The 25,769-nt window shown below is 29.8% G+C and overlaps 1 protein-coding gene across 1 annotated transcript in view; it reads left to right on the top strand.

Annotated features, from left to right (window-relative positions):
* The window catches only part of LOC145724503 (pyrokinin-1 receptor-like), a 51,940-nt gene that overhangs the window by 7,647 nt on the left and 18,524 nt on the right, over positions 1-25,769 (top strand). Inside the window, exon 2 of the mRNA XM_081972819.1 lies at positions 15,610-16,091. Coding sequence (XP_081828945.1) covers positions 15,726-16,091 — 366 coding nt within the window. The 5' untranslated portion in view covers positions 15,610-15,725. The remainder of the gene's footprint in view (positions 1-15,609; positions 16,092-25,769) is intronic.

Raw genomic sequence — 25,769 nt, 5'->3', positions numbered from 1 at the left:
AAAGACCAGCCACAATCATATTTTTCCTGTTAAGTCTTGACAGTTCAGCAAATTGACACTAACATGCCCTAATTAACGCTTCAAGGAACGTCCAGCCCTTATCATCTGACAAATATAGTCTTAAATGGGTCTTTCGAGCTTGAAAATTATATTGATTCGATTTTCCACTTTCTCTTTTTTGCTTCCGGTTCGTTTTAGTCCCTTTAAAAGGACATTTCAAATTTTATTACATTCCATTAAAGGCAAAACGGCATTCAAGATATTGAATTCACCTTTATGGAGTTATTATCAGTATCAAAGACGTGTTGCCGACCTGTTTGATTAGTGTGTTCAATTGGTTGCTAATTGACTATTCGCAGAAATCCTGTGAAAGGAATAGAGAAAATTAAAATTATGACTGAAGATGAAGAAGGAAAACTGTTATATGGAATTATAGGTATAAGATCTATTGAAAAAAGAACTAATTTGTAAAACAGACTAGACTGAAAAAGAGAAAATTATGAAGAAGAGACCTAATAATACAAAAAAATTGCAGAACTGAAATAAAAGATTATTGGGACAGATACTAGTGATGAGACAGACGAGATGTAATAATAATGTAAAGAGAAAAACACAAAAAAATGGAAAAAAACAAAGAGAGAAAATATTACAAATAATCATATAAGAAAGACCTTATAATTAAATAATACTTACAGAATATACCATATAAAATAAAAATATATGAATTGTATAGCAGTGCGAGAAAAAGTAGAAAAATTTAAACATCCTCTAACCTTTCTACCATTTTTCAAATATTCAGCTCAAATTGAGACCATAACCATTTTGTTTTTACAGGAATACAGGGTGTATCAATTTTTGGGCATGTCAACTGTTATTGATATTTATTTTGTACAGGGTGTGTGAGTGTGAGACAGTTTCACCAACTTTATAATTATAATAGGATTACAATCAAAATTTGAATTTATTACAGTTAATGAGACACCCTGTTCATAAAAGTGACAATAAAATTTAATAGTATTTTTATTATTGTCTTCTTATACAACTCTAGACTATAAAACTCGTTATGAATTTAAACCACCTTCAACAATTATAATCCATTTTGTACCCTTACACTCTGAAAGAACACACGTACTAAATTTTCATATAACGTGACCCTATTTTTATAGGTATAAATGTAAAATGTAATTAACATTCCCTCGCAACTCTTTGTTCTAAGCCCTACTATAGCTAAGCTTAATTATAATATTATTTAAACAACGACTAGCATAGTAATGAGCAAAATTGTACCACACTAGTGTGGTAAAATTACTCACAACTAGTAAGATATCATACTTTACTCGTGTGGTATGGAAAATTACTATTAACCAGGTTTACGACCTCCTCGGTAAATTCTTTACCCATGACTATAAAAGTGCTTATACCGCCCTAGTAATGTAAATAACTGTGCATAAACACTCTCAACTTCAATGCAAATACCCTAAATTAAGTTGTATTCAGTTTACCTAAAACGGTAGGTAATTTATGCTAAACATGCATTTAGAAGTTTTTTTCCAAATTTCCTAATTACCCACATCAAAATTGACGTATTTTTTCTGTTTGTTGCTGTAATTGTTAGTTGGGCCTAATAGCTGTAATTACGATATTTTTAAAGTAAAACTAGCCATGTGTTTGTTACGTATTTCCACATATAAAAATACTGTTATGTAACAAAGCTACATTTTTAAATTTCATTTTTAATAGCAAGGTTACACTGTATACATTTAAATGGTTAAATTCAGTCTGAAGTTCAAAGATGCTTATTTTTTTGGATACAATACAGTAATTATTGCTTATAATAGTTTTTTAGGTGTTTCATATAAATATTTTATGTGTCAGAGTGGAAAATTAGTTGTTCAACACTTGGTTTAATTAAATTTGTTAACGAGTTGCTAGAGGCTAAGCAGGAAACCTTTGAAAGTACAACTAAACTTTTCTCTTTCCTTCCTACAAAACACCTTAAATTGCTAATAATTAGTATAAATTGTGAAATATTACAGCAGAAAAGGCCCAAAACTCACGTGATTCTTAAAATCTTCTGACTGGTTGAATTTTTGAGAGAATTTAGCTCGAAATTTCCAACTTAAAAACTAAAAATTAGCTCAAGTAAAATATCTACAAATTTGCTATGTTGTTTTTCAAGGTTTAGTTTAATTATACCATTAATTGATCAAAAATGATTAAAAAAAAAAATAAAAAAACTGTGTTTTCGAAGATGTTCGATCATTTTATCATCAATGCACTATTATTAAGAATAAATGTCAGAACTGTCAGATCAAAGTTTCTAAATCGAGATATAAAATGAAAAATGTAAAAATTTGCATATTGAGGTAACTACTGACTATAATATTTGAGAGTTGGACGAAATGGCAATTCTGCATGGAATATTGGGGGAACATGGTGTATTACACTGTTCCCATATAGAAATTGCCATAAATTCAGTGAAGTTAAAATACAATTCGTGTAAGCCGAGTAGAATTAAAAGAAACAGAAAGTTGGCTAATAAAAGAAATTCTATAGAGCAAGCCAGTGCAGATGGCGTTTACGTCATGAAAAACACACACAACGTTTCTTACTCTTTTCTATCTTTCCCCCAATTGGTTTGCCCATTGAATGAACTGATTAGGATAATAGTCATAATAAAAAATTCTTTATAAATGAAATTTATCTATTCTCTCTATGACGCCATTTTAAATTTAAGCAAAACATGCTTGATTTGGTTGACTAATGATACGATTCGTACTAGTTCCAGAAAGTTGTATGCAGATAAGTGACATTCATTATTTTATAATGGCGAACTATACATTTTAGTCGTTAGAGTTGCATGTTGCTGATTACACTAAATACATGATTACTTCAAGAAAGATTACTATTGTGCTAACCGAATAGTAATGAGAATGGTAGCAAGAACCCTAAAAATAGATAATTTATATTCATTGTAACCTATAAAGTTTTTAGGAGCACTCCTGCATTGATAATTATAAAAAAAATTTCAAAAATAGCAAACACTTTTATATTAGCATTTTAAATTGATTGAAGTAAATTTGTTGCGCATCACCAAAAAATTAGAAAAACAAGTGAACAATCATGATTTTGTTTGGGTTTCAACAAACGATACACAAAGAAAAACAGAAACTTTATTATGTTTGAGGCATTAAATTCAAAACCTGAAGCTAAAACATACATAATTTACTGTTGAAATATTTTTCATAAGAGATGAAATTCCATATTATCTATAATGTTTTTCTGATAAATTCCAGTAGAATGTCATACAAGTATTTCTCTCGGGTTCGGAAACATTCCATATTTTATGTCAAACGTTTTCTAAAATGTAATTTTTTAATCTAATTTGAGACCAGAAAGCAATTTTCCTTGGCTTCAGTGTTTTAATCATATTCAGTTTATTTATATTATTTTATAGTTTCTGTATATATTAGATCGTTTCTAGACTTCAATAACCCTGTAAAACCATCATCCTCATGCTTAATTATCATAATATTGTAATTAAAACTCGCAACAGGTCCGCTAGCTTTTACTCGTAAATGAACGCATTTACATTTTGTACATCTCGACAACGGCTCACATTATCATAATTTTCGTTTCTTTGCTCCTAATAGCCATTTTTTTCCTCGTATTTTGTAATTATTACCATTCTGGTTTATTTTCTTCGCAACTTTAATTACTCGAAAACGAGCTAAAGGATTTGCTGTAGTTCAGACCAAACGTCCTTGGTGTTTTAATGTCATTTTTGTTGGTCAATGCCCAACGTTTTGTTGGTTAACAACCAAAGAAACAGGTTGTGTCTTCTTTGTATTGAAGAGCAAAACAGGATTTTTTTTTGATTGGTTTATTCACAAGACACAGCGTTTTCCTCTAATTAAATTAAACTCTAAATGGAAATTTTATTGAACTGCATAAATGTACTTTGCAACTTGCCAAACATAAAGCGAAGCTTATAATCCCATGGTAAGGGACTTTAACCCTAAATTAAAATCAAAAAGTTTGCAGACCACACTCGTGTTTTCGACAATTGAAATCAGAGGGAAAGTCTGGAATTTTGGGTAGTTTTTTTATTGTTTTGTATGCCACGTGTGTTTTAACTTTCCTTATTTAGCACTTTACTCGTTATAGCTGAAGCTTTAATGTAAAACCGGGATTACTGGCAACTCCAAATTAAACTTATAATACTATTAACCAAAATTGCATAAAATTAGAGTAATTTGGTGTATACATCGAACACACGCGTTTGAACTTTGGTTATAATAAGTTTAAGACAAAAAAGAAGAAAACTAGTATTTTTTCGTACTGTTGACATTTATTACTCCCCACAGACTCAAAAAGGGTAAATCACCCTAAGGAAAAATTGTGTTTACCATCAGTGAATGCAGCTTTTCCAGTTATTTTTCCATTACGAGCGGGCTTCATGTGTTTGTGTTCCCTGTTTCAAAGTTTCTATAGTGAAACTTGACTACGTTCCAGCAAAATAGATATACGTTTAAATTATATATATTTTTGGAAATAATTAAAAAAATTGTATTTATTTTTTTAACTTAAACATGAAATATACTTTAAGATTTTTCGTGGAACTGCATTTATAAAATAATATCATTTTATATCATGAGAAGTATAAATTAATATCAAAATAAAATTTTAGTTCAAACATTTAAAATATCTTTCTTGTCATGTGTTAGATAAATATGTATACAAAAGCTTACTTGAGCAGTTGACTGTAATCAGAAATGTAAAATCAGTCATTTTCAGGTTGGAAAATTTCCATTTTTGGAAATTTACCGAAAAATTACTTCATTCTTTAATGAAAATTTTTCTTTAAAATTAATTTTTCGGAAATTTTACATCCCTGACTTATTTAATTAATTTTTCTTTTCAATCTTATAAGGTCAATCAGTTAAGTTCTTGAAACAAACGAATATAAACAAACATAGGAATTAATTTTTTTAAATTTTGAAGCTATTTGTCGTACAATTACTGTTAACCCAGCATTAAGGTTGTCGATTTTATGGACTAAAATTACAGACTACATGGGTCTTAGAAATCCGGTAGTATTAAATATGCTAATTCCGGAAATCTGGCTTTACAATGTCCTAAATAACTTCCCTAAACTTTACTAACTTCGTTGCTTTGACTTTCCGGGAAAATTATAATATTATATTATTCGTTTGTTGAAGTCAATTGAAGAGTAAAAAGCACATAAGGAATGTATTATCCCTTATCTTTTTGCAACTCCATAAATGTCCAATTTATTTGCATACAATTTTTAAATGTCAGTTGTAAGTTATTAACGTAGTGAAAAGTCAGCAAAATGCACGTTTTCGTAACTTCTCCTATTGCCTACATATTAAACTAGAAAATCTATAGAATAATACATCATTGTCGGTGAATCATATGAAAATTCCATTATCTTTACAGCACAGAAACTTCGAGCACAATTTCCAATTTTGCATAGGAAACTCGGAAGTGAATAATTTTTAAACGTGCCATAAATTAGCATAAACACACACGTGGATTATGATACTGCGTGACTGAAATGAGTTTCCAAGATTTTCAATTCGCATTCAGTTATCATCACCACCGCAGAATTATTCAATTTAAATTTCAAGCGAAATGAATAACTCAATAGTTGGGTTTTAATTCCATCATTTAAATTAACTTTGGAAAATTATTTGCCAATTATATTTTACAGAGTTTTGTTGAGCATAAAAGCTCTGGAGGGGTTTGTTAACCTTTCAAAAGGGCTAAATTGAATTGATCACGCTAAGCAGACTATTTATTTAATCTGGCTCCTTGAAACTTGTTCACTTAAGTTAATTTAAGTGCCGAGATGATTTGAAGATTGCTGTAGTTTGTTTAAAACGTACAGAGAAATTATTGGAAATATAATATTATCTTCTAAACCTCTAGAGTTTACAGTAAAGCTTCATTTTACAGTATTTTAAGGAACATTTTTGCATTTAGAGATTCTTCAAAATTACATACTATACTATTTAGCGTTTTGGTCTGTTTTAAAGCATTACTAACCCTACAACATTTACGATAAATCATTCTTCATTCTTAATTAGTTTACAGTAGAACTAAAATACTGCATAAATCTGGTTGACATTTAAATTGGTATTTTTCTGAAATATGTAATTTGATTCAGTGAAAAAATTCTGTGACATTACACGCAAAAATCAAAGCTTTATACTTTTCTGTGTAAAACTTCTTACAATACTTACTTTGATTCAACAGTTTGTTTTGGATTATAGGCTTAGAAACCAAACTGCACTTACTACCAATTTAAATTATACAAAATAGTTAATTTCTCTTGGTCGTATTATAGGGCACTTTGTGAAAGTAAACTCCCTTCACTGTATTTAAAGGTTTAATCTGGATTTGCCAGGAATTCGTTATTTACATTAAAGCTCAAACTAAACGACTAACGTGATGGCTATGAGTAAAGTTAACACACGTGGCACTGAAATTACAAAAAAACTATCGAAAATCCCAACTTTCCGTCTGGTTTTAATAAGGCCCCAAAACACTTGTTTTGTCTGCAAACTTTTTGTTATTAATTTAGGGTTAAAGTCCGAGACGTAAACAATAGCCAAAAATCCAATATGAGGGAATCGTAACCTTCATTTGATGTTTTTTTTGGCAAGTTGCAATCAAAGTACATGTACACAGTTGGATAAAATTGCCAATCAGCGTTTAATTAGAGAAACACGTTGTGTTTTTCAATTGAAAAAAATGCAATTTTGTAGTAATAATGTTGAAAAAAGGAAATTAGTTAATCACGAAGTTTTTAGGTTTTTTGCTAATTTTAGTGAAAATTTAGGTCAAGGTTTATTCAAGTTATATGCGAAGGGTTTCATTTTCTGAAAAGTGTCTTTTAAGAACATATAAGATGTTACAAAAAAAATGTATTAGCAATTTGAAAATAATTTGGTACTTTAAGAACTCTAACGACTTTTGCTACATTTTGAGGACAAAATCTTAATTCTTGAGGTTTTTTTCCTGACAGATTTCATGAGGAAAATATTTATAGAACACTGTACATTCCTTGAAGACATATTGAAAAACAAAAATACCTCTCTGGAAACTGGTTTGTCTGTCATTATAATATCTATTCTGTCAAAGAGACAATAACAAGACCTACAATATTTAATTATTATGCCATTCTTTCAGTCAAATAGGAAAAAAGATGTTAAATAGAGAGCAAGAAGGTGGGAAAACTAAGAAAGCTGAAAAAATGGTTTAGTTGATGAGAAAGATAGGAACGTTAAGTAAGAATGAGTATTAAAGCAAAAGAAGAGAGGAATAAAACGTAATACACAAAATTCTTGTAGTTACGATTACAACAAAACCGAAAATTGCAATTTAATTTTTCAAAGCGGTTTTTAAGTAAATATTGTTTATTTATAACAATAGGATGATTTATAGTTTATTTTAAAGAAATGATTTGCAAAAATTCATTTACAACTTTTTAAAACTCATTATTTGTATTTTGTCCCATAAAATTTAATCAAGTTACATCTACGTACTTCCGAAAATTAATTAGACATACACAAGCAGTTGTGCTTCAATAAGAATTACTTTTAACCTAATTAGCTTTTATTAAGTTAAATTAGTGCAAAAAATCATTTCTTAAAAATTATTTATTACTTAGAAATGCATCACCGTAAAATTAACCAGACATAAATTTTAAAAGAAGTTTTTTTTATTGACTAATAATAAGTTTAGACTGTAATCAACTTTTTATGTGTGAGCAAAGTTCCAACTTTATTTCGCTTTATGGGAATTCTGAGAGTTACTTACTAGATTTCTACAAATTTCCAATTTATTTTTTATATTTTTTTAAACTAAAGGTGTTAGATGTTTTTATTGTACATAATTTGCATCAAAACTGAAATAGGCGTTTTCAGAAAAAAAGACATATTAAGGATGAGTTAAACAAACAGGCACCTTAAAGTGACTTATAGGGATTTGAATATTAGGAGCTTCTTTACTCAACGAAATTACTAATCTAGAAGTTACGACGAGAACTTTATGTCGTAATTTTCCATTTAATCGAATCCTTATATTTTTGGCCTGGAAAAACTTCAGAAAAGTCCTATTAACGTCAGCTACGTCCAACAGAACCAGAATTTACCATCGCAAATGATGCTTATCGATAATTAATGATAACGGGATAACTTCACAAAATTAAGGAATCTGCTAACATCTGCTTAATATATTAAATTCAATTTCATTCTGAAAGCGCCTTTATGGTTAAAATTCAAAAAGTGTTTCAGATAGAAAGTCTGTTAGTTTAAAATTCTCAACACACAAATCCACAACAAAAATAAACATAATTCAGTAACCATTTCAGGTAATTTGGTATTTAATTAACACTTTTAGGAACCACACTTACAATCTTAAATATGTCAATAACTAATTTAATAAACTTCTACTTGGTGTATTACTTCGTGAAATCGAAGCTGTAAAGCACGTAGATCTTATTTGCAGAATGTACCTACGTTTAATTTCAGTCTCTTTGTTTGGAATTGTGGAAAACGTTCGGCAAATATAGGTGTGGGTAACACTTAAATTGCTCATTAAAGGGATAAATTAAGGGAAGCACAAATTGGTAAAGGAATTTAGGAGCGGCTTCCATTTTACTTTTAAAAGGCTCAATTAAATATTAACTCAGCTGTGTAAGTTATAGGGGCGAGAGTTGCTTTTCAGAAAATATACAGAGTGTCCCACGAAGAAAAACATTGATCGATATACAACAGAAATAGTTTCAGGTTACCAGATGTCGTCCATAACTACTACATATTTGAATTCTACAGAGAACTCTGCCCCAGGTTTATCTAGTTTTACAATATTAATTTGCAAGCAATTTGTTTATTTGATGTGACATAAAATTTGCGTGATCTTGTATTTATGGCCTGATTACAACAACAGCCAGTTACAAAGAAACTTAATTTGGATGTAAATAAACCCTATCGTTGCGGGTATATTAAAAGGATTAACGGGTCTAATATGTGAACTAGGGGAAACGTTAAAGGGAATAATTAAACAGTGTTTAGATTTGGTATCCTAAATCCCTTGTACAACATTTTAGAAACCACAATTCCAAGAGGTTAGAATTTAATCAGTCAAGTTGTAGGTTAGGTTAATAATATTTTTGGTCCACGTTAATAACGTTTTTTCACTTGTTAGATAATGAACAGTGATCGTGAACAAAGTATACTATTATGCTCGTTTTTTAACTCCTGTTTTGCATATAACAAATCATAAAAAGCTCGTTAAGTATATGCTTGCTATTACCAGCATACAAAATGTCTGACAGTAAACGACCAGGAATATCAGGACAGCATGAAAAGACCTTATGTAAACATTTAGTTTGCCACAAACACCTGTAATTAGGTATACCAACAAAGATACCACTGGGAATCTGTTTGATATTACATTATTTATGATCGATGAACTAGAGATTAAGCTTTTATTTCACATTGTGAGTAATGGTAAAAAAAAATATCGAATACAATGAGTGGAATAAATGAAATTTTATTTTTGACTCCACATATCCACACCTCATTTGCTGCAGCAAATACAAAAAATGTTTTAATTTTGGCTGAAATTTGATATTAATTATTTCTGACAGATAATTAGATTTACATTGTCTTTTAGCTTTAATATTGCTGTTAGAAGTGGAAGACAATATTTTTACACAGATAAATAATATTCTCTACTTTTAATAACTAGTATGAGTTAAATCTTCATTAAGATACATTTTCGCTTTTTTGTATTAATTGCCATTATAACAGTTATGGTAAAATATTATATTATTTTTACTTTAATTCGAATCTTATTATTTTTTAGTTTTGCATGTGACAGTACATGTCAACAATGTGAAGTTTGTTCACCTTCCTGACCTAACCTAACTAAAGACTAAGTTACTAACTTATTTTATGTTCATTTAATTTTCCTAAACTTTTGCAATTTATCGCCTTTAAAGGTTAATTACGAATATTTAGAGAGAGAGTTTTTCCGAGTTGAACGTTCATAACTTCATTTCTCACCCCTTTAGATGGGGTAGAAACGACAATTAAGGTGAGTTATGGCAAATTGCACTGGTAGAGTATAATAACAGAAACTCATTGGATCACATTATGAAATAAACATTATGGCAAAAGAGAGCTAAATTTGCGTTTTTTTAAAATATTTGACCGAGTAATTGCTAAGCAATTAGCGCAGATGTTTATGAAATATTGAAAACTTAATTTGACTAGATATTTAAAAATAAATATACGGTTGTGGATTTTTGCTTTTTTGCTATAAAATTGTTAATTAATCAGGGTGGTGTAATTGTGCTCTAATGAGGTTCGTTAATTTGACGCTGATTACTACGACAACTTAATTGATGTTTACGGGCAAATTGCTCATTTAAAATGACCAGAAAGTCACGTCGTAAAATATAAAATGTTTCCCTTTGAAATAGGTTTTAACATGTAATTACAATAATCCTAAGATAAAGCGGTTATTTACGGGTTAAGAACTATTTATTTATAGGGTAAATTTCAAGTTTTTTGTATGTTGTATAACCAAACCTACTGGTTAAGAAACATCCAAAACAAGTTTTCTACTACCCTTCCTAAATACTAAAAAAACCATTTAAATTGTGACCTAATTTTACAGTAACAGTTAGTTCAAAGTTAATTTTGATTATTTTCCTTGTAGTGACCTCAAAACCATTTTAATAAAGCTATATTCTGTGGACATTCCATCTGTTAGATTCTGGCTTCAAGCCAGATTTTGGCGATAATCGACATTGAAGCATATTATATTCTAATTAACCAGACTTATATTTTACAGTCAGAAAGTTGCTGTTTTGTGGAAAAGCTCGAAGTATAAAATTAATGGGTGACAAGTTAATTAATTGTCGCTAAAATCCGTAATTCCTAATTCGTACTGTCGCTTTAATCAACTGTATGGAAACCGCATTTTCAAAGTTGCAGGAACAATATAATCCCACCTAGATTTAGCTGGGAACAATTAACTGAAATTCTACCAGTTCGAAACAGCAGTTTTCGCTTTGTTAACTTTAAATATGCAGAATTTTACTATAAGAATTTAACCGTATGCAGATTATAAGGCACATAATAATACTTTTCTAGTTTAGTTTCGAATGAAACTTCTCTGCAACTATTTCCAAAATACAATTTTGTGAATCTTGCAACTGCAAATATTAGGTCAAATAAGCAGTTTAAACAGCTTTTTGTCAAAAAAAATTTTGGAAACTTTACATTTTGCTCCAGAAGGGTTCTAATGCACAGCAAAAGGCATATTTACACCACAGGACCTTAAATTAGGTAAAATAAGCACTTTAAATCTGTCAAAAATTGGAAAAATTTAATTTCGTCAAAATTCATTAAAAATTTTTAAATTTTTTTATTTTGCTCCAAAATTTCTGTTTTAACTCTGTAAGCAAGAGTTCAGACACTTTTCTTCTTATCGTTTCGATGTCTTTTGTATCAAGTTTTTTCTTAATTCATGTTTTCAAAAACCATTGTTTTTATACTATATTTTAATAAACTTTGTTAATAAAAATCACCCTGTGCGACATTTTTAAAATTTAATTTTCCTGCACGTAAATTTGTTAAACATTTTTACATACCTAAAGCTATGCCAAGAAAAAGCACTTATAAATATAGTATCCAATCTATTTAAGTAAGAAGTTTCAATTTCAACTGTTAATCAACTATGTCAATTACTGTTCTAAAACTATTATAAGTTTCAACCTATTTAGTTTCGCCAATCCAGATCAAAATCTTGCCAAGTTATACACAAAAAAAGTTTTACGAAACTGGGTTATAAACTTGGAACAAACTTGTAGCATACTAATTTACAAACACGTTATATTAGGAAGCAAATTTTTGATCAAAGAAAATATTGGCACGATCATGCATATAATTATTGTAGTTTATACCAATTAAACACCAACTGGAAATTGGTTCCCTTATCTAGAAGAAGTTTTAAACTTTCTCAAGTACACGTTGCATTTTTTTTAAAGGAAATGACATTTATTGAACTATAAACGATATTTTAAAATTGACTTTTATTCGTAGTTCTTTACAAGTCTGTCCACGTGGCGTTTAGCGTTGAAACTTTATTCGACAAGCATTTGATAAAATTTTATTTTACCGTAGGTCGATGTTAGTTTTGTAAAGTTACGTGTGAGTAAATAAAATGTGAACATTAATATGTTCCAGAAGAAGTTTTATTATACAGGTTGTCCCATGTCAATTGTCAATAACAATCAGTTTTGATGTTTTTAATACAAGGCAATCAAATATCTGAATGCTTCAACTTTAAAAAACCCTAGAAACAAAATTCCTAAATATTTTTTGATGTTGCAATGATACAAACCACGGTATATTTCCATGTAATATCTTATAATAATTATTATTAATATCAATTCAGTTGTAAAACGACTAAAATTAGAATACATTCCAGATGTTTAGATGCACGCCAATTCGAATTTTATTTATTATGTAAGAACATAAACCACATCTGCCTTCCACTAATTACATATGTCAAAAAGTGTTTACAAGTTTAATATAGCCGATGTTTGATTTTTAGTTTAAGCTGTTCGTATTAATTACTGTTATTTTTCTGTTATGAGGTTAAGAAAATCATAAACCTCAGGGCATTTAAATTTTATTTAAAAACAGATGTAACAGCAGTGTGAGCAACTTTTTAGTTATTAACACATATCAATAAGTATTACCTTGATTATTTTCTTCCTATCAATTTTGACCAATCGCTATCAAGAATTAGTATAACAAATGTAAATTTTAAGTGGGAAAATCACTTAACAACTGTCCACTTAGCTGTCAGCAGTTTTTCCGAAAAAAAATTCGAAAAAATTTCACACTCCTCACAGCAACATAAAGAATAGTGTTACCCTTTCTAGCTTGAAAGTTATTGTTCTTATTGTTTTCATTAAAATAAAATGTTTATTTAACTCAGGAAATAATCTTACCAAATATCCCTCGTGCATCTAATTTTTCCTGTGGAAAAATTTGAATATTCGTTTCTAAGTAATTTGTTTTAACAAATAGCATGAGCGAGAGTGGTTTTAAAAATCATCCTAGCCGAAGACGAGTTAAAACAAATTACTTAGAAACTCGTTTTTCCGAATTTTTCCGGAAAAATTAAATGCACTAGGGATATTACCCCCGATAATTCTTCCCACGTATAATTCCTAGTAAAAATATTCCTATAAAAGACAAATTACTGCTGGAAGCTTGTCATTATTCTATCATCATTAAGAAAAACAATAATGCCACGTGTTAAAAACGTCTAGACAGTAAACAAGAGAATTTCCATACAGAAGAAATAATTGTAAGTTGTGCAGATTCCTTTTTGAAAGGTCGTTCTTGCAATATTTTTTGTATAATTTTAATTCGAGCTGTATAATGGCATGTCATAGTGAGATAGCTACACATAAAAAGAAATAGTGCAACTAAACTTGCATTTAAATAACTCGTCCATTTGTCTTGAAGCTTAAAACGTTTTGCCAGGGAAACTGTCTGGGTTTTAGAAAAGCGGAAGTAGCATTTAAATACATACTATTTTTTTTTTACACTGTAAGAGTTTAATTTTCCAAAAAATGCAACTCTTCCAAACTAGATATTCAGCAAATTTTTTTATTAATCCAATGACGAATTTCCCGTCATACATTTAAATGAAAAATTTAATCTCTGAAACAGTAACAAGAAAACTAACATAACCATTGAATTACCCGTTCTCAAATTAGTAAAAAATGATAATATAATGTATATTATTTTGTCATTGGATGTCAATAAAGTCATATTTCCTATTCAAACTAATTTCAAGCTAACTTGAACTCTAACTAAGAACAAAGATATAAATTCAAAATAGGTTTTCAAAACAGTGGGCCACTTTCCTTTCAATTTCCGCATATTTCAAGCTTTTTAGTATAACAACGTTTGATGTGTTTAATATAATCGAACTCGGCTTTTATTATTATAGAGAGAAAAGTGAGACTGTCAAGAATATTCCTGTCGCGAATTCAAAGAAGCAATTTTTTGCCACAAGAAACTCAATATACATTTTATACGTTGTCGATATGGATATGGCGCTGATGCTTAACAATGAAAGCATTGAAGTTGTCAAGGCAAAAATTATTAGTTGGTTAAAACCAGTATTCTTATATAAAATCCTTCCATAGAAGGTTTAGATATAGATTGATGTACTCGTTGATGTATATACTTTTTTGTGTAAATTGCAAAACAAGTTTTAGTGTGAGCTTTTTAATTAACAGATTCACTAATATGGTGTATATTTTAATTCGTTTTATATATAACTTAATTTGCAGTGTAAAAACTGTCAATAAACAAGAAGGAATGATGACAAAAATCTAGAACCAACAATAATTGTTTTAATAAGTATTGAACTAAATTTCCATAATCAGTTTTTTCCAGATTCGTAGAAATGGTTTATTGTCAAAAAATTGGTGTTAAACTGGATCAAATTAGCTTGAAACTAATTCGTAGCTTAATGGGATTTACCATAAACATTTAGAATCCAAGCACACTTTTATTAACTATCAATCACTTGTAGATTTAAATAAATAAACTCTACCATATATTTTATTTATGTTTTTGTTTTCTATATTTTTTTGTGATGAGTTTACTTTTAGAAAAATCAAGTACACCTCTAGAACATGCTTATTTTAAATGAAACATCCTGTATATTATTACATTTTTGAATACTCTTTTAAAATCACCTTAAGCTTCACTTATTAAGTTGTGATTTGACTGGGTTCAAATCGAGTGCAGTCAAATTAAAACTTAGTCTAGACTCTAAGAGTGTTACGAAGGTCACGTGACCATTTTTACGAAAATTGAAAGGAATTTCTGAAGGTCACGTGATTGTTTTCAAACGTCGAATGGAATTTCAAAGATCACGTGAAGATTTTTGCCATTGAAAGGTATTTCTGAAAGTGACGTGTTTTCAGTGTCAAAATAGTATCCTTAAGACCACGTTACCAGTTTTACGATTAAAAAAGGGGGCCCAAAAAAAAGGCCACGTGATTGTTTTCAACTATCAAATTCAGTTACGAAGGTCAAATAGAATCTTTAAGGTTTTTTTGTGGTTTTTCTTGTAACTTTTCTTAAAGTTTAAATAGCTATTTTGCAGTCACATGTAAATAAGGCTGGTTGTTTTGAAGGTCACGTGACTATTTTTACGATTGTAAGTCACTTGATTGTTTTCAACTGTGAAGTTTACGTAGAGAGGTCACGTGACTATTTCTATTTTAATTTTTATTTTTTTATTTATGCAGGACATGTGATTTGAGCGTGGTCCTAATAAAACATTGTTTGGATGCCTCTAATAAGATTCTAGGGAGGGTACAAATTATAATTTTTCTATTAAAAAAAATGTACAATTTATAAAATTTAAACTTTCAGACACAGACCAACAAAATATTACTTTTAGTACTTTTAATTCGTTTATTGCAATGCTTCCTGACAGAATAATATGTCATGTATTTTGTTACAGATTATTTTCGTTTGTCAACCATGACCTCAGGACCTAGACAACGTCACAAACCATCTCCAACACCACTAACCACCAGGATGAACACTTGTAGTCGTTGAAGACATGCCCATTAAAAAATGTACCAAAAAATGTCAAGTACAACACCCTACGAGTTGTATTTTCAAAACGTGTCCAACAACAACACCGTGACAAATGACTTGTATCCAATTGAAATTGTTATACCTTTTACGCTAGTATACACGGTGATTTTTATAACGGGAGTGGTGGGTAATATCAGTACTTGTATAGTGATTGCAAAAAATAAAATTATGCACACTGCGACCAATTATTATTTGTTCAGTTTGGCCGTGTCGGATTTGTTGTTGTTGATATCGGCATTACCACCAGAAATGTACCGAATATGGAGTCCGTACAATTATATTTTTGGGAGTACAATTTGTTTTTTGCAAGGATTTAGCGCTGAAACGTCAGCAAATGCCACGGTAAGTTATGTCACTTTTTTTGTCAAAAATATATTCAGACATTTTGCAAAAAAGTTTGCCACTTTTCACATTTCCGAAAAATTGCTTCTAGCACACAATGTACAATGTTTTTTAATTTAAATTTTGGGTGTTATTTTACATAGGCATCAAACATTCACAGTTAAATTGCAGCTTTAGTGTTATTAAGGTAATATTTTCCATGTTGGAAGGGACCACATTCCAGTTTGGTAAATCAAATGTGTCATTTGCAAACATTCTCTTTTTTATCATTTTAAGTCAGAAACACCAGAAACCATAAAGATCTGGGAAAAGTAGGACACTTCCTTTGCCAACTAAATTACATAAACACAGTAGGGAAACTTCAAAATTACTTCCGAACGAGATAAAAGAAATAGCACGACTATGTTGTGGGACAGATTTCTGAGTTTTGTATACAGTCAGCTAATTTTCTGGTATTAAACTTGATCCGACGAAAAGTTTAGCTAAAACGGAACTAGATCGTAAAATGTCTTATTAGCTTTCCAAGTGATTGTCCAAACAACTTTACAAAGTACTTCTCTGCTGTTGTTCTAAAAATATTAGCACTTTATAAGACACTTAATTTATTTACAACCCTTCAGTCTAGTGGAAATTGTATTGAACTCCCCAACTGCATTCTATCTAATGCTATAAAAGTTTTAGACGTCTATTGTCCTAGAAGTTGGTATTAAAAGATCAAATGTTAAGAAGAACAGGAACTTCCATTTCGCATTAAACTTGGCAACCTCTTAGAAATGAGTTAGTCTAAGTAATCGATACATAAAAATTATGTCCTCTTAGTAAATTTTTGCAGCAAGATAAAGAGAAATTTTGGACATCTATTAACCTAAAAGCCGTTATTACCTTTCATCTAAGGCCCTTTCAATATAAATTACTGCAGTATCCATGTCACTGATTGGTTCATTAGTAAGGTACTCAGTGATTTATGGCTTTGTTTACTTACTTTGTGCGTGCAAAATTAGGATTTCAGAACACGTACCTTGAAAAAAAAATTTAGGGACACAGCTTTAAAAAGCTGATCAAAAAGTTCTCATTATTGTATAACTGTTTTGTGTTAGGTCACGTGTCTATTTGTACTGTCAAAACACGTGACCATTTAAATCATTTTTATCTTTTATCCAGTATCAAGTTGAGATGATGTGATAGTTTTGTTAGAAAACCAAATGGAACTCTATTACATTTAAAACCTTTTAACTTTGTATTTTGTTTATGTCCTGATGATGGTAATTATGTTATAAAAATGGTTATTGAAGACTTCAATACAAAAAAATATTTAATTGAATATCATTTCATATCATATCATCAAAAGAGTATTTTGGCTGTTTAGCAAAACTTAAATGATTAAAGTTTTAGCATATTTTATATGTTTACCACATTTTTGTTTGTAAATTAACTCTACAATATAAATTTAAACGAGTTGCTACGTTTCAGACAAGCATTTTGTCTACTGAGCATCGGAATTACTCGGTTGCACCCAACAAATCGCCAATTTACCAGCGATGTTGTAATTTATTCGAAACACGCTCAGTTTCGAAACCAAAATTCTATCAGACATCCCCCAATGAACTAATTCATGAAAATTACGGTCCGGCTATGTTTACAGCGTTCCCATTTCGACGTTTTATGGACTATGATTCTATGCGAAAGTAATTCAATTGGTTGGGAACTTTGGGAGAACCATTTCAGAGTGTAAATCATTTGCGGGAATCAGTTCAACATAGGGTCTTTGGATTTCCACATATGATTTTTTGTTTGTTCAGCACGCATTAATAATTTAGCCCAAAAAGCAATTATCTCGTTTCATTCAGTTCCTGATAAACGAAAAGATAATGAAATCCCAGATTACTTCTATAAAACGTATTTCATTCAGACTAAGTTTACCCTATTTTTTCTTTTTTATGTTCACTGATTAAATAAAAGAAAAAGATTTCCTATCAATATTCAGTTGAATTGAATCAACAATCATCAACCCAACATAACCTAGACTAAACGATTCTTTTGTGATTCTTCTCGGTATTGAAAGAAATGGTATTCATTCTTCCTCAAAAGGGCAAAAAATATGTTAGTCACATTGTCACGTGACCGTTTAGCTAAATACTGTTCTACAATCACGTGACAACTCACGAACGTGAAAACTGTCAAACCATGCTCTAAAGTTTTTTTGAAGTATTTGGTATAAAGCGTGTTTCTGACATTTATGACAGTTATTTTGACAATTTTCACGTGGTCATCTAGGCTATCAATATTGACCAACTTTTTTTAAATTTATTAAATGTGTTGTTTTTTCTTAATTTATTAAATGTTTAATCACCAAAAATCCAATTTGTATAATAAGTATTGAGATTTTATGAGTTTCACCATATTGAGCTTCAGAGTCTGGGCCTCATTACAATATAGAGAACATACATACAAATGGGGAAAGTTAACAATTACCAATACAAATCACAAATTCTACTCACACAATTTGACTGTTAAAAAACAAATTCAATCAGACTTTTTGACAATTAGCGTCATATTTGCTAAGGTGTTGCATAATGATGTAACTGATGTCAGTTTCTGTAAATATTACATTGTCAGTATGATGTATCAATCAAGCCAATTTTCAAAATTTTGATACAAATTTCAGTGCTTTAAACTTGATAATTAACCTGAAAATTGGTCAAAAAATATAATATTGACCTCCAATTGAAGTTTTGGCAGTCAATTCAGTGCTTGAATCTGGATAATTGACTGAAAAACTGGAAACTGACCCCAAAATAATAAAAATTGATTCGAAAACTGGCAATTGACGACAAAATTATGAAAATTGACTTGAGAACTGATTAACATCAAATTCAAGAAAATTTCCTTAAAACTGCTATTAACCACAAATTCATGAAAATTGATAAACAAATCTGTTATTAACATCAAATTCATGAAAGCTAATTTGGTGATTGAAATTTTGCCAGTCAAGTTAATTTTTTCAACAAGTTTTAATGCTTGAAACTTTATTATTTACATGAAAACTGGAAATTGACATCAAATTCGTGAAAATTGACGTCAAATTCATAAAAAAACTAATTTAATAATTGGAATTTTGCCAGTGTTTGAAACTTGATAATTGAATTTAGATTCAATATGGAAAAAATTGTTATTATCCATTATACACACAGATAACATTATTTTCTGTGTGTGAGTTTTTCTACTAATCAACCATGAACTTTCCTGTTCACTAATTATTCAGATTTTTGAGAAGAACAAGAAATGTCACTAATTATATTTCACATAATTTGACATATGTCTTTATTAAATTCGTCTTATGATGTTTTTACAGGAGAAACTACTCATAATCTTTTATGGCACTGAATGTTGAAGTGTTTTATGTTTTGTTTAGGGTAAGCAAACCCTAAAAAATTACTGGGATAATAAATACAATATTTGGTTTACGTGTTCGATTTTCTTGAAAGCATCTTTTAAAGTTTCAACTACAAATAGGGCAATAGTTGGACATTTTTGTCACGTCGATTTTCAGTTCTTTTCTTACCAACGTTTTACCGTACACCCACTTTCTGGTTCACGTACCAATCAATTTATTTAAACAAAAATTGGTGCTACGACACCAACCAAATGGGTGAATGAGTATTAAGAAAAATCCAGATTGATTTTCATCAAGCTTATTAAGATTTCATTTCATTAAGGTGTTTTTAATTTAACTAGAAATTTAATCAAATATGTTTACAACCCTTTTAAGATCGAATATTAAATATTACTCATTCAGTTTTATTAAACCTTACCTTTAGCGTTGATTAGAATATTCTACTTCCTCAAATTTCTTACAAATTTCAAGAAAGTCGTTTTGAATTTAATGGAAAAGTGCTAGTTAATTAAAGTCAGCTAGACTATATAAAGTCAATGGCTGCAAAAATGTTAAAAAAAATATATTATTATAATATAGCTCTAATAATCTAACAATTTCAAAAAATCCATGTAAAGGGTTAATTCTATTCGGAAATAGCTTAATATTTCACTAATTAAATTGCATTCAGATGTTTTTCATTGAACTATACACACAAATTTATGATGTACAACTGTAATTTTATCAGTCTTACATAATAAGATATTATAGTTACTTATTATAAGATTGAAGTTTAAAGCTTCCCTACCGAAAAATTTAATAAACGAAAATATAACTTCACAGTCCACGTTCAAACGAGAAAATTGCATGGCAAAAATTTTCTCATAACTTTGGATGTATGCCACTCAAAAAGTGGTGTGTAGGTTTTAACCTAACATATAATATACAGAAAACTTATGAAAGTGTCTTGTATATTTTAGTATTAATAAAGGAAAGTTTAATTGGTGAGAAACAGTTCCAGTTTTATTTAAACAAACACAAATGAAATAAAAGTTATTATAAAGGGTATCTAAATTGTGAATTTGCGCCTAATAAAGGATATAAAATTGTTTATTCAGATACAACTTTATATTACTCAATTAAAAAAAAATTGTATTTTGAATGTGTTACAAGGTAAAAAGTTTGCAACATGGAGTTTTACAGTTTCACTTCCAATTGAAGAGGATATAAAAATGGGCTTTCAAACCTCATAAAATCCATCAAAATCGGTATTTTCCAAGAAACGTTGCTAGTTATTAAATAAGGGAAAAACTAGGGCAAAACTGGAAAATTGAAGGTTTAGCAACATAAAAAACACTAAGATTTAAGGATGTACGCAGCATGCTTAACCTATTTTTTTTTTGTTTTTTGCTTAAGGTTGCTTGTTTTCTTACTGATTTATGGGCTTGTTTTGAAACATATTACCAGTAAAAGTGTACATAAATATTTCAGATGACTTATTTGCTTATCGGAAAAGATGGAAGAAATGATATCAATACTACCATGTGAGAGGATATGTATAAAATATCGCTTTAGTCTAAATGTGTTTGCATTTTGTCTGAGGATTATTCAAAAAAAAGTAGAAACGTTGACAGTACCTAAACAAAAATATATTTTTATTTTTGTACCACTATGATAACTACTAACTAAAAATACATTCAAATTACAGTCAGTTAAATGAAATTTTGGTATGAGAAATGATCCAGGAAACTTACCTAACCTAACCTAATTATTTTAAATACTACCCTGACTTTTTCAATATTGGTCCGGACATTCTTTTGCATTGTTGTGTTAACTTTTTGTATCACTTCTTTATTTTATTAATTTTTTAAGATTTTTAATTTAAAAAGGGACACGTCGGAAAATTTAATTGGAATTCCTTTGAATTGATGGCAGGGTCGGACTAACGGACACTTTTTGTGTTGACATTAATACCATAAAAACCAAGAATACTCAATCCAACAATATTAAAAAATATATTGCAATTTTTTAAATGGTTTAGCACAAATATTGATTTTCTATCCATTGACATATAAAAGTTATAAAAAGTGTTGCAAATAAGCTTTATTTGACAATAAAGACAATTTTGACTGAATTTGATAACTACTACTTCAAACCTTCAATAACGTGGATATTTTTATAGGTCAAGTGTATCAATTTCAATCAATCTTTAAATAAATGACCTAATACAAACTTACCTTAATTTTGAACAGAGAATCAGAGAAAATTATAAGAATATGAAGCTGTTTTTAAAACTAGACTTTCTTAGAACTGATTTTTTCAGCTCACACCTGTTTTCTGCACCCACTCTCAGAACAAACTTTGTTTAACTCGACAAAACACAAAAACCAAGAAAACAACGTTTTTCTCTAAAATTTAGATCATCCAGAACCTTTTTGAATCAAATGGGTGCGTATTAAACATTAAACTTATTAGAAACGTACGTGAAAGAAAAATCTATTCACATATTCTTACTTACGGATAAAACTGCCCCGGTTTTCGCTCTAGTAGCTAATCTGAAAAAAAATTCGTGTGTGGGAAAAATAAAATATTTACGAGAGGTATTACAACGTTTCTTTAGTCCCCTTGAACAATAACGATAAAACGATGTGGAACGCGTGGACCGGAACTTTATAGTGTGCCCCGGAAATTTATTTTTCCTCAATTCCTGACAATGTGAAAATCAGTTGTATTCATAATGGAAAAAAAATATGTAAAAGGGTACATTTTAATGTTGTGCTTTTATCGCGCTGGTTCACGCACGAAAGATTTTTTTAACCATTACATTTGTGTGACATTTTTAAATAAATCCTATTCAATACACATACAAAATTAACAGAAAAAAGAGCAAAATTCACCCTTAATGACATCAACATAAATTGCCTAAACCATAAGTGACAAGTTTAGTGTTTTCTCTTTCACGCACAAAATATAAACTACACCCTAGGGCATTATAGAAAATGTCGTTTTTTCCTAAACTGCTTTTTTGCGGCCCTAGAACCTCTTTGAAGGCCTCACGTGTACTTTTTGAAAAAGTTAGTAAGGGATATACTCGCTATAAAACTTTACCTAAACGAGTTTCCTGCGTTTCGTATAAAACCTGAATAAAATGTAAATTAAATTGGATTTAGTTTTAAACTCCCTAAAGTTCTGCGAGCCTTTAAGCCCTGACATATGATTGTAAGGTTTGGATTGTGGCGTGATTACATTAAGTTATTTAGGATGGTTTAGAAACCAATTAAATCAGCTATAATTAGTGAGGTTAAAAAACAGAAAAGTACTAAATATCACGTCAACGTAATTAAACAGGTATAAGAGGAAAATCAGTGCAATTTTCCAGAAGGGGACACAATAAAGCCTCCAAACAAGTTTAATTAAAAAGCTTGTTTGTGATAAACAAGTGCTTTAATTAACATAATATTTAGAAAAGCAGAAAGAAGCAAGATAGAAGGGTGTAAAGGTACAAGAATGAAAAGGCAAAACGTTTTGTTGTGAATTGTATAGGAAGAAAAAATAAAGACAAAATTAGTTTAAAAATATTTGTATTTACCTTTTACGATGTAAATAACAATTAAATTTACCATATTTGAAGAGACAGGAAAATATTTATGAATTGAAATTATTTCTGGATTTTTTGAGCAGTTGCAACAAACAATTTATACATCTATTGATTATAAAATTATAGTGGGAGAAAGATTTTTCAGATTGTTTTAGACAATATAGTTTTTTTCAATCAAAATTGGCACTTTTTTTAGGACAACTGCTAAACTGTAAACCATCAAATGTCGAACTTGCAATTCAAAATGTTTTTTTAACTATTTGGTTTTTTGCTGTAATTTCAGTTTTAAGTACTTTTACGTAAGTAGTTTAATTTTAACTTATTTGCTTAAAGTTAATTCGAAAGACTAAATTAAACAGCTTTTTGCTCTTCTCTATTGGATAAAATTCCACACTTAGCCTATAAATTAATTTGTAACCAACGACTCGATTTGAAAGGGTTTTTCACATTTCTAGCTCTTAACAATTTGAGGATATTATTACAAGAAGTATATTTGTAAGTTTAATTTTTTTAGTAGAGTTTACAACAGTCTCACATAGAGCCTCTAGATGACAAAACAAGGCTTTCAGAATCTTATATACCTACCCTCAAGTAGAATACATTTTGTGTGAATAAATGGTTCTTAATTCGTTGTTCGCAGTGTAGCGTTTAAGATCAAAATTATGGTTTTATTCCCCCTTGAAAACATAAAGTTCTCACTTTCATCTCGCTTATTCAAGCCAGGTATTCGAGTAAAAGCTCCCCCGAAAACAGTTGTTTTTATGTTGTAATATGATATAAAATAGCGTTTCTGAGAAGTACAATTTTTAGTTAAAACCACTACTAAAGTTCGAGTAGCTGAACAGAAAAATATGGTTTTCCACAACAGCGTAAAAAAGCCTGAAGAAATAATAATATTATTTTTATTCGCGCCACGAACCTAACGTTCTTATAATGGTAAAGATAAGCGGCCTATCGAAAAAAAGGGCACGAAAAATCATTAAAAAGGAAGGTATTTCTGCCTTAATCAATTCTAGAATTTAGCTGTGTTCAAAATGTAAGAATTATCCAAAGTTTTTTTAAATAAAACAAAAACAATATTATTGCTTAAACTGGAACAATTTTAATTTTTTGCACACGTTTCATTGGGTAATCAAGAGTATTTAGATCAATAACAGATAGCCTTAAGTTAAATCAGATGGAATCAGACGGTGTTTTGGAAGAATTTTTTTACGTTCTTGTCAAAAATTTGTTTTAGCATATTTTTTTCTGCCTGTCATACATTACAGATCGATTGTTTTATTTTTGTTTTTATTATAAACAAGTTTTCTTGAAAATTGAGGGTCGATCTTCAGTAATCATTACATTCAACTCCTATGTTTGTCACTTTGAATGGAAATGGCCGATGAGACCCTCCCAATAGTAATAAATACTAAATTCAACTTCAGTTGCAAAACAAATACCTAAAATATGCAACAATTGTAATTGTAAAATTGTTGATGGATTAAAAATTCTCCTTATTTATCAGAAATGGCATTTAAACTTATTTATTTATGAATTTTTTAATATTTATGTGCTGATTTGGATAATATAATGGATGTTTGAATGTCATGAACTTGAACTATATTTGCAGGTTGCTTCTTGATAATGTATTTGGATTTACATACACATAAACAAACATAGTTATGACGTTTATTAAAACAGGATTCAGAAATATCCAGTTAGCCAATAGTTTTGACAATTTTGTGGACTATTTCTAAAGTATGTTACAATTACGTTAAATATTTGTTGCTATATAGAAAACTAAACTTAAAACCTTCTCATTGTGATGTTATTCCTATTAATAGTTTTCGAGAAGTGAATCTACTTTTTTACTTTAAATGCCTTTCTATAATCTAAAACATTGTTTTGACTACAATCTGGTAAAAAAGTCCACCCTGTAGCTGTCACAGAATTAAAGTTACAGGCAGTCAAAGCAGCTAGTGCCTTTTGAAATTTGGCTTGACTTTACTTTGACGTTTCCTAGTCTGGCGCTGTCACAACAAATTGTTTCGGTAAAACTGTACAGGGTAGTTAAATAAAGCATTGTTTCGGCTAAAATTTGGTAAAAAAATGCACTGTGTAGCTGTCAGACAACCAAAGTTTTGGGCTGTCAAAGCAGAAAGTGTTTTTTTGAAATATGTTTTGGTTCCACTTTAACGTTTCGCCGTCTGGCGCTCTTTCTACCAATTTTTGTAGTTAAGCTGTACAGGGTGGTTAAATAAAACATTGTTTTGGCTACAATCTGGAACAAAAACCCACCCTGTAGCTGTCTCAGAACTAAAGTTACGGACTGACCAAAGTTAAGGCAAACCTTTGTGAAGTTTGAGTTGGTTTCACATTTCCCAATCTGGCGCTGTCACTACAAATTTTTCCGGTAAAACTGTACCGGGTAGTTAAATAAAGCATTGTTTCGGCTACAATTTGGTAAAAAAATGCACTCTGTAGCTGTCAGACAACCAAAGTTTTGGGCTGTCAAAGCAGAAAGTGTTTTTTTGAAGTATGTTTTGGTTTTATTTTGACGTTTCGCCGTCTGGCGCTCTTTCTACAATTATATAATTTTGTAATTAAGCTTTACAGGGTGGTTAAATAAAACATTATTTTAGCTACAATCTGGAACCAAAACTCACCCTGTAGCTGTCATACAACCAAAGTTATGGGCTGTCAAAGCAGACAGTACCTTTTTAAA

This window comes from Ips typographus, linkage group LG2, assembly GCF_016097725.1.
Source record: "Ips typographus isolate SLU linkage group LG2, UJ_Ityp_2.0, whole genome shotgun sequence".
NCBI classification, from domain to species: domain Eukaryota; kingdom Metazoa; phylum Arthropoda; class Insecta; order Coleoptera; family Curculionidae; genus Ips; species Ips typographus.
This window is presented reverse-complemented; position numbering and strand designations above follow the sequence as displayed.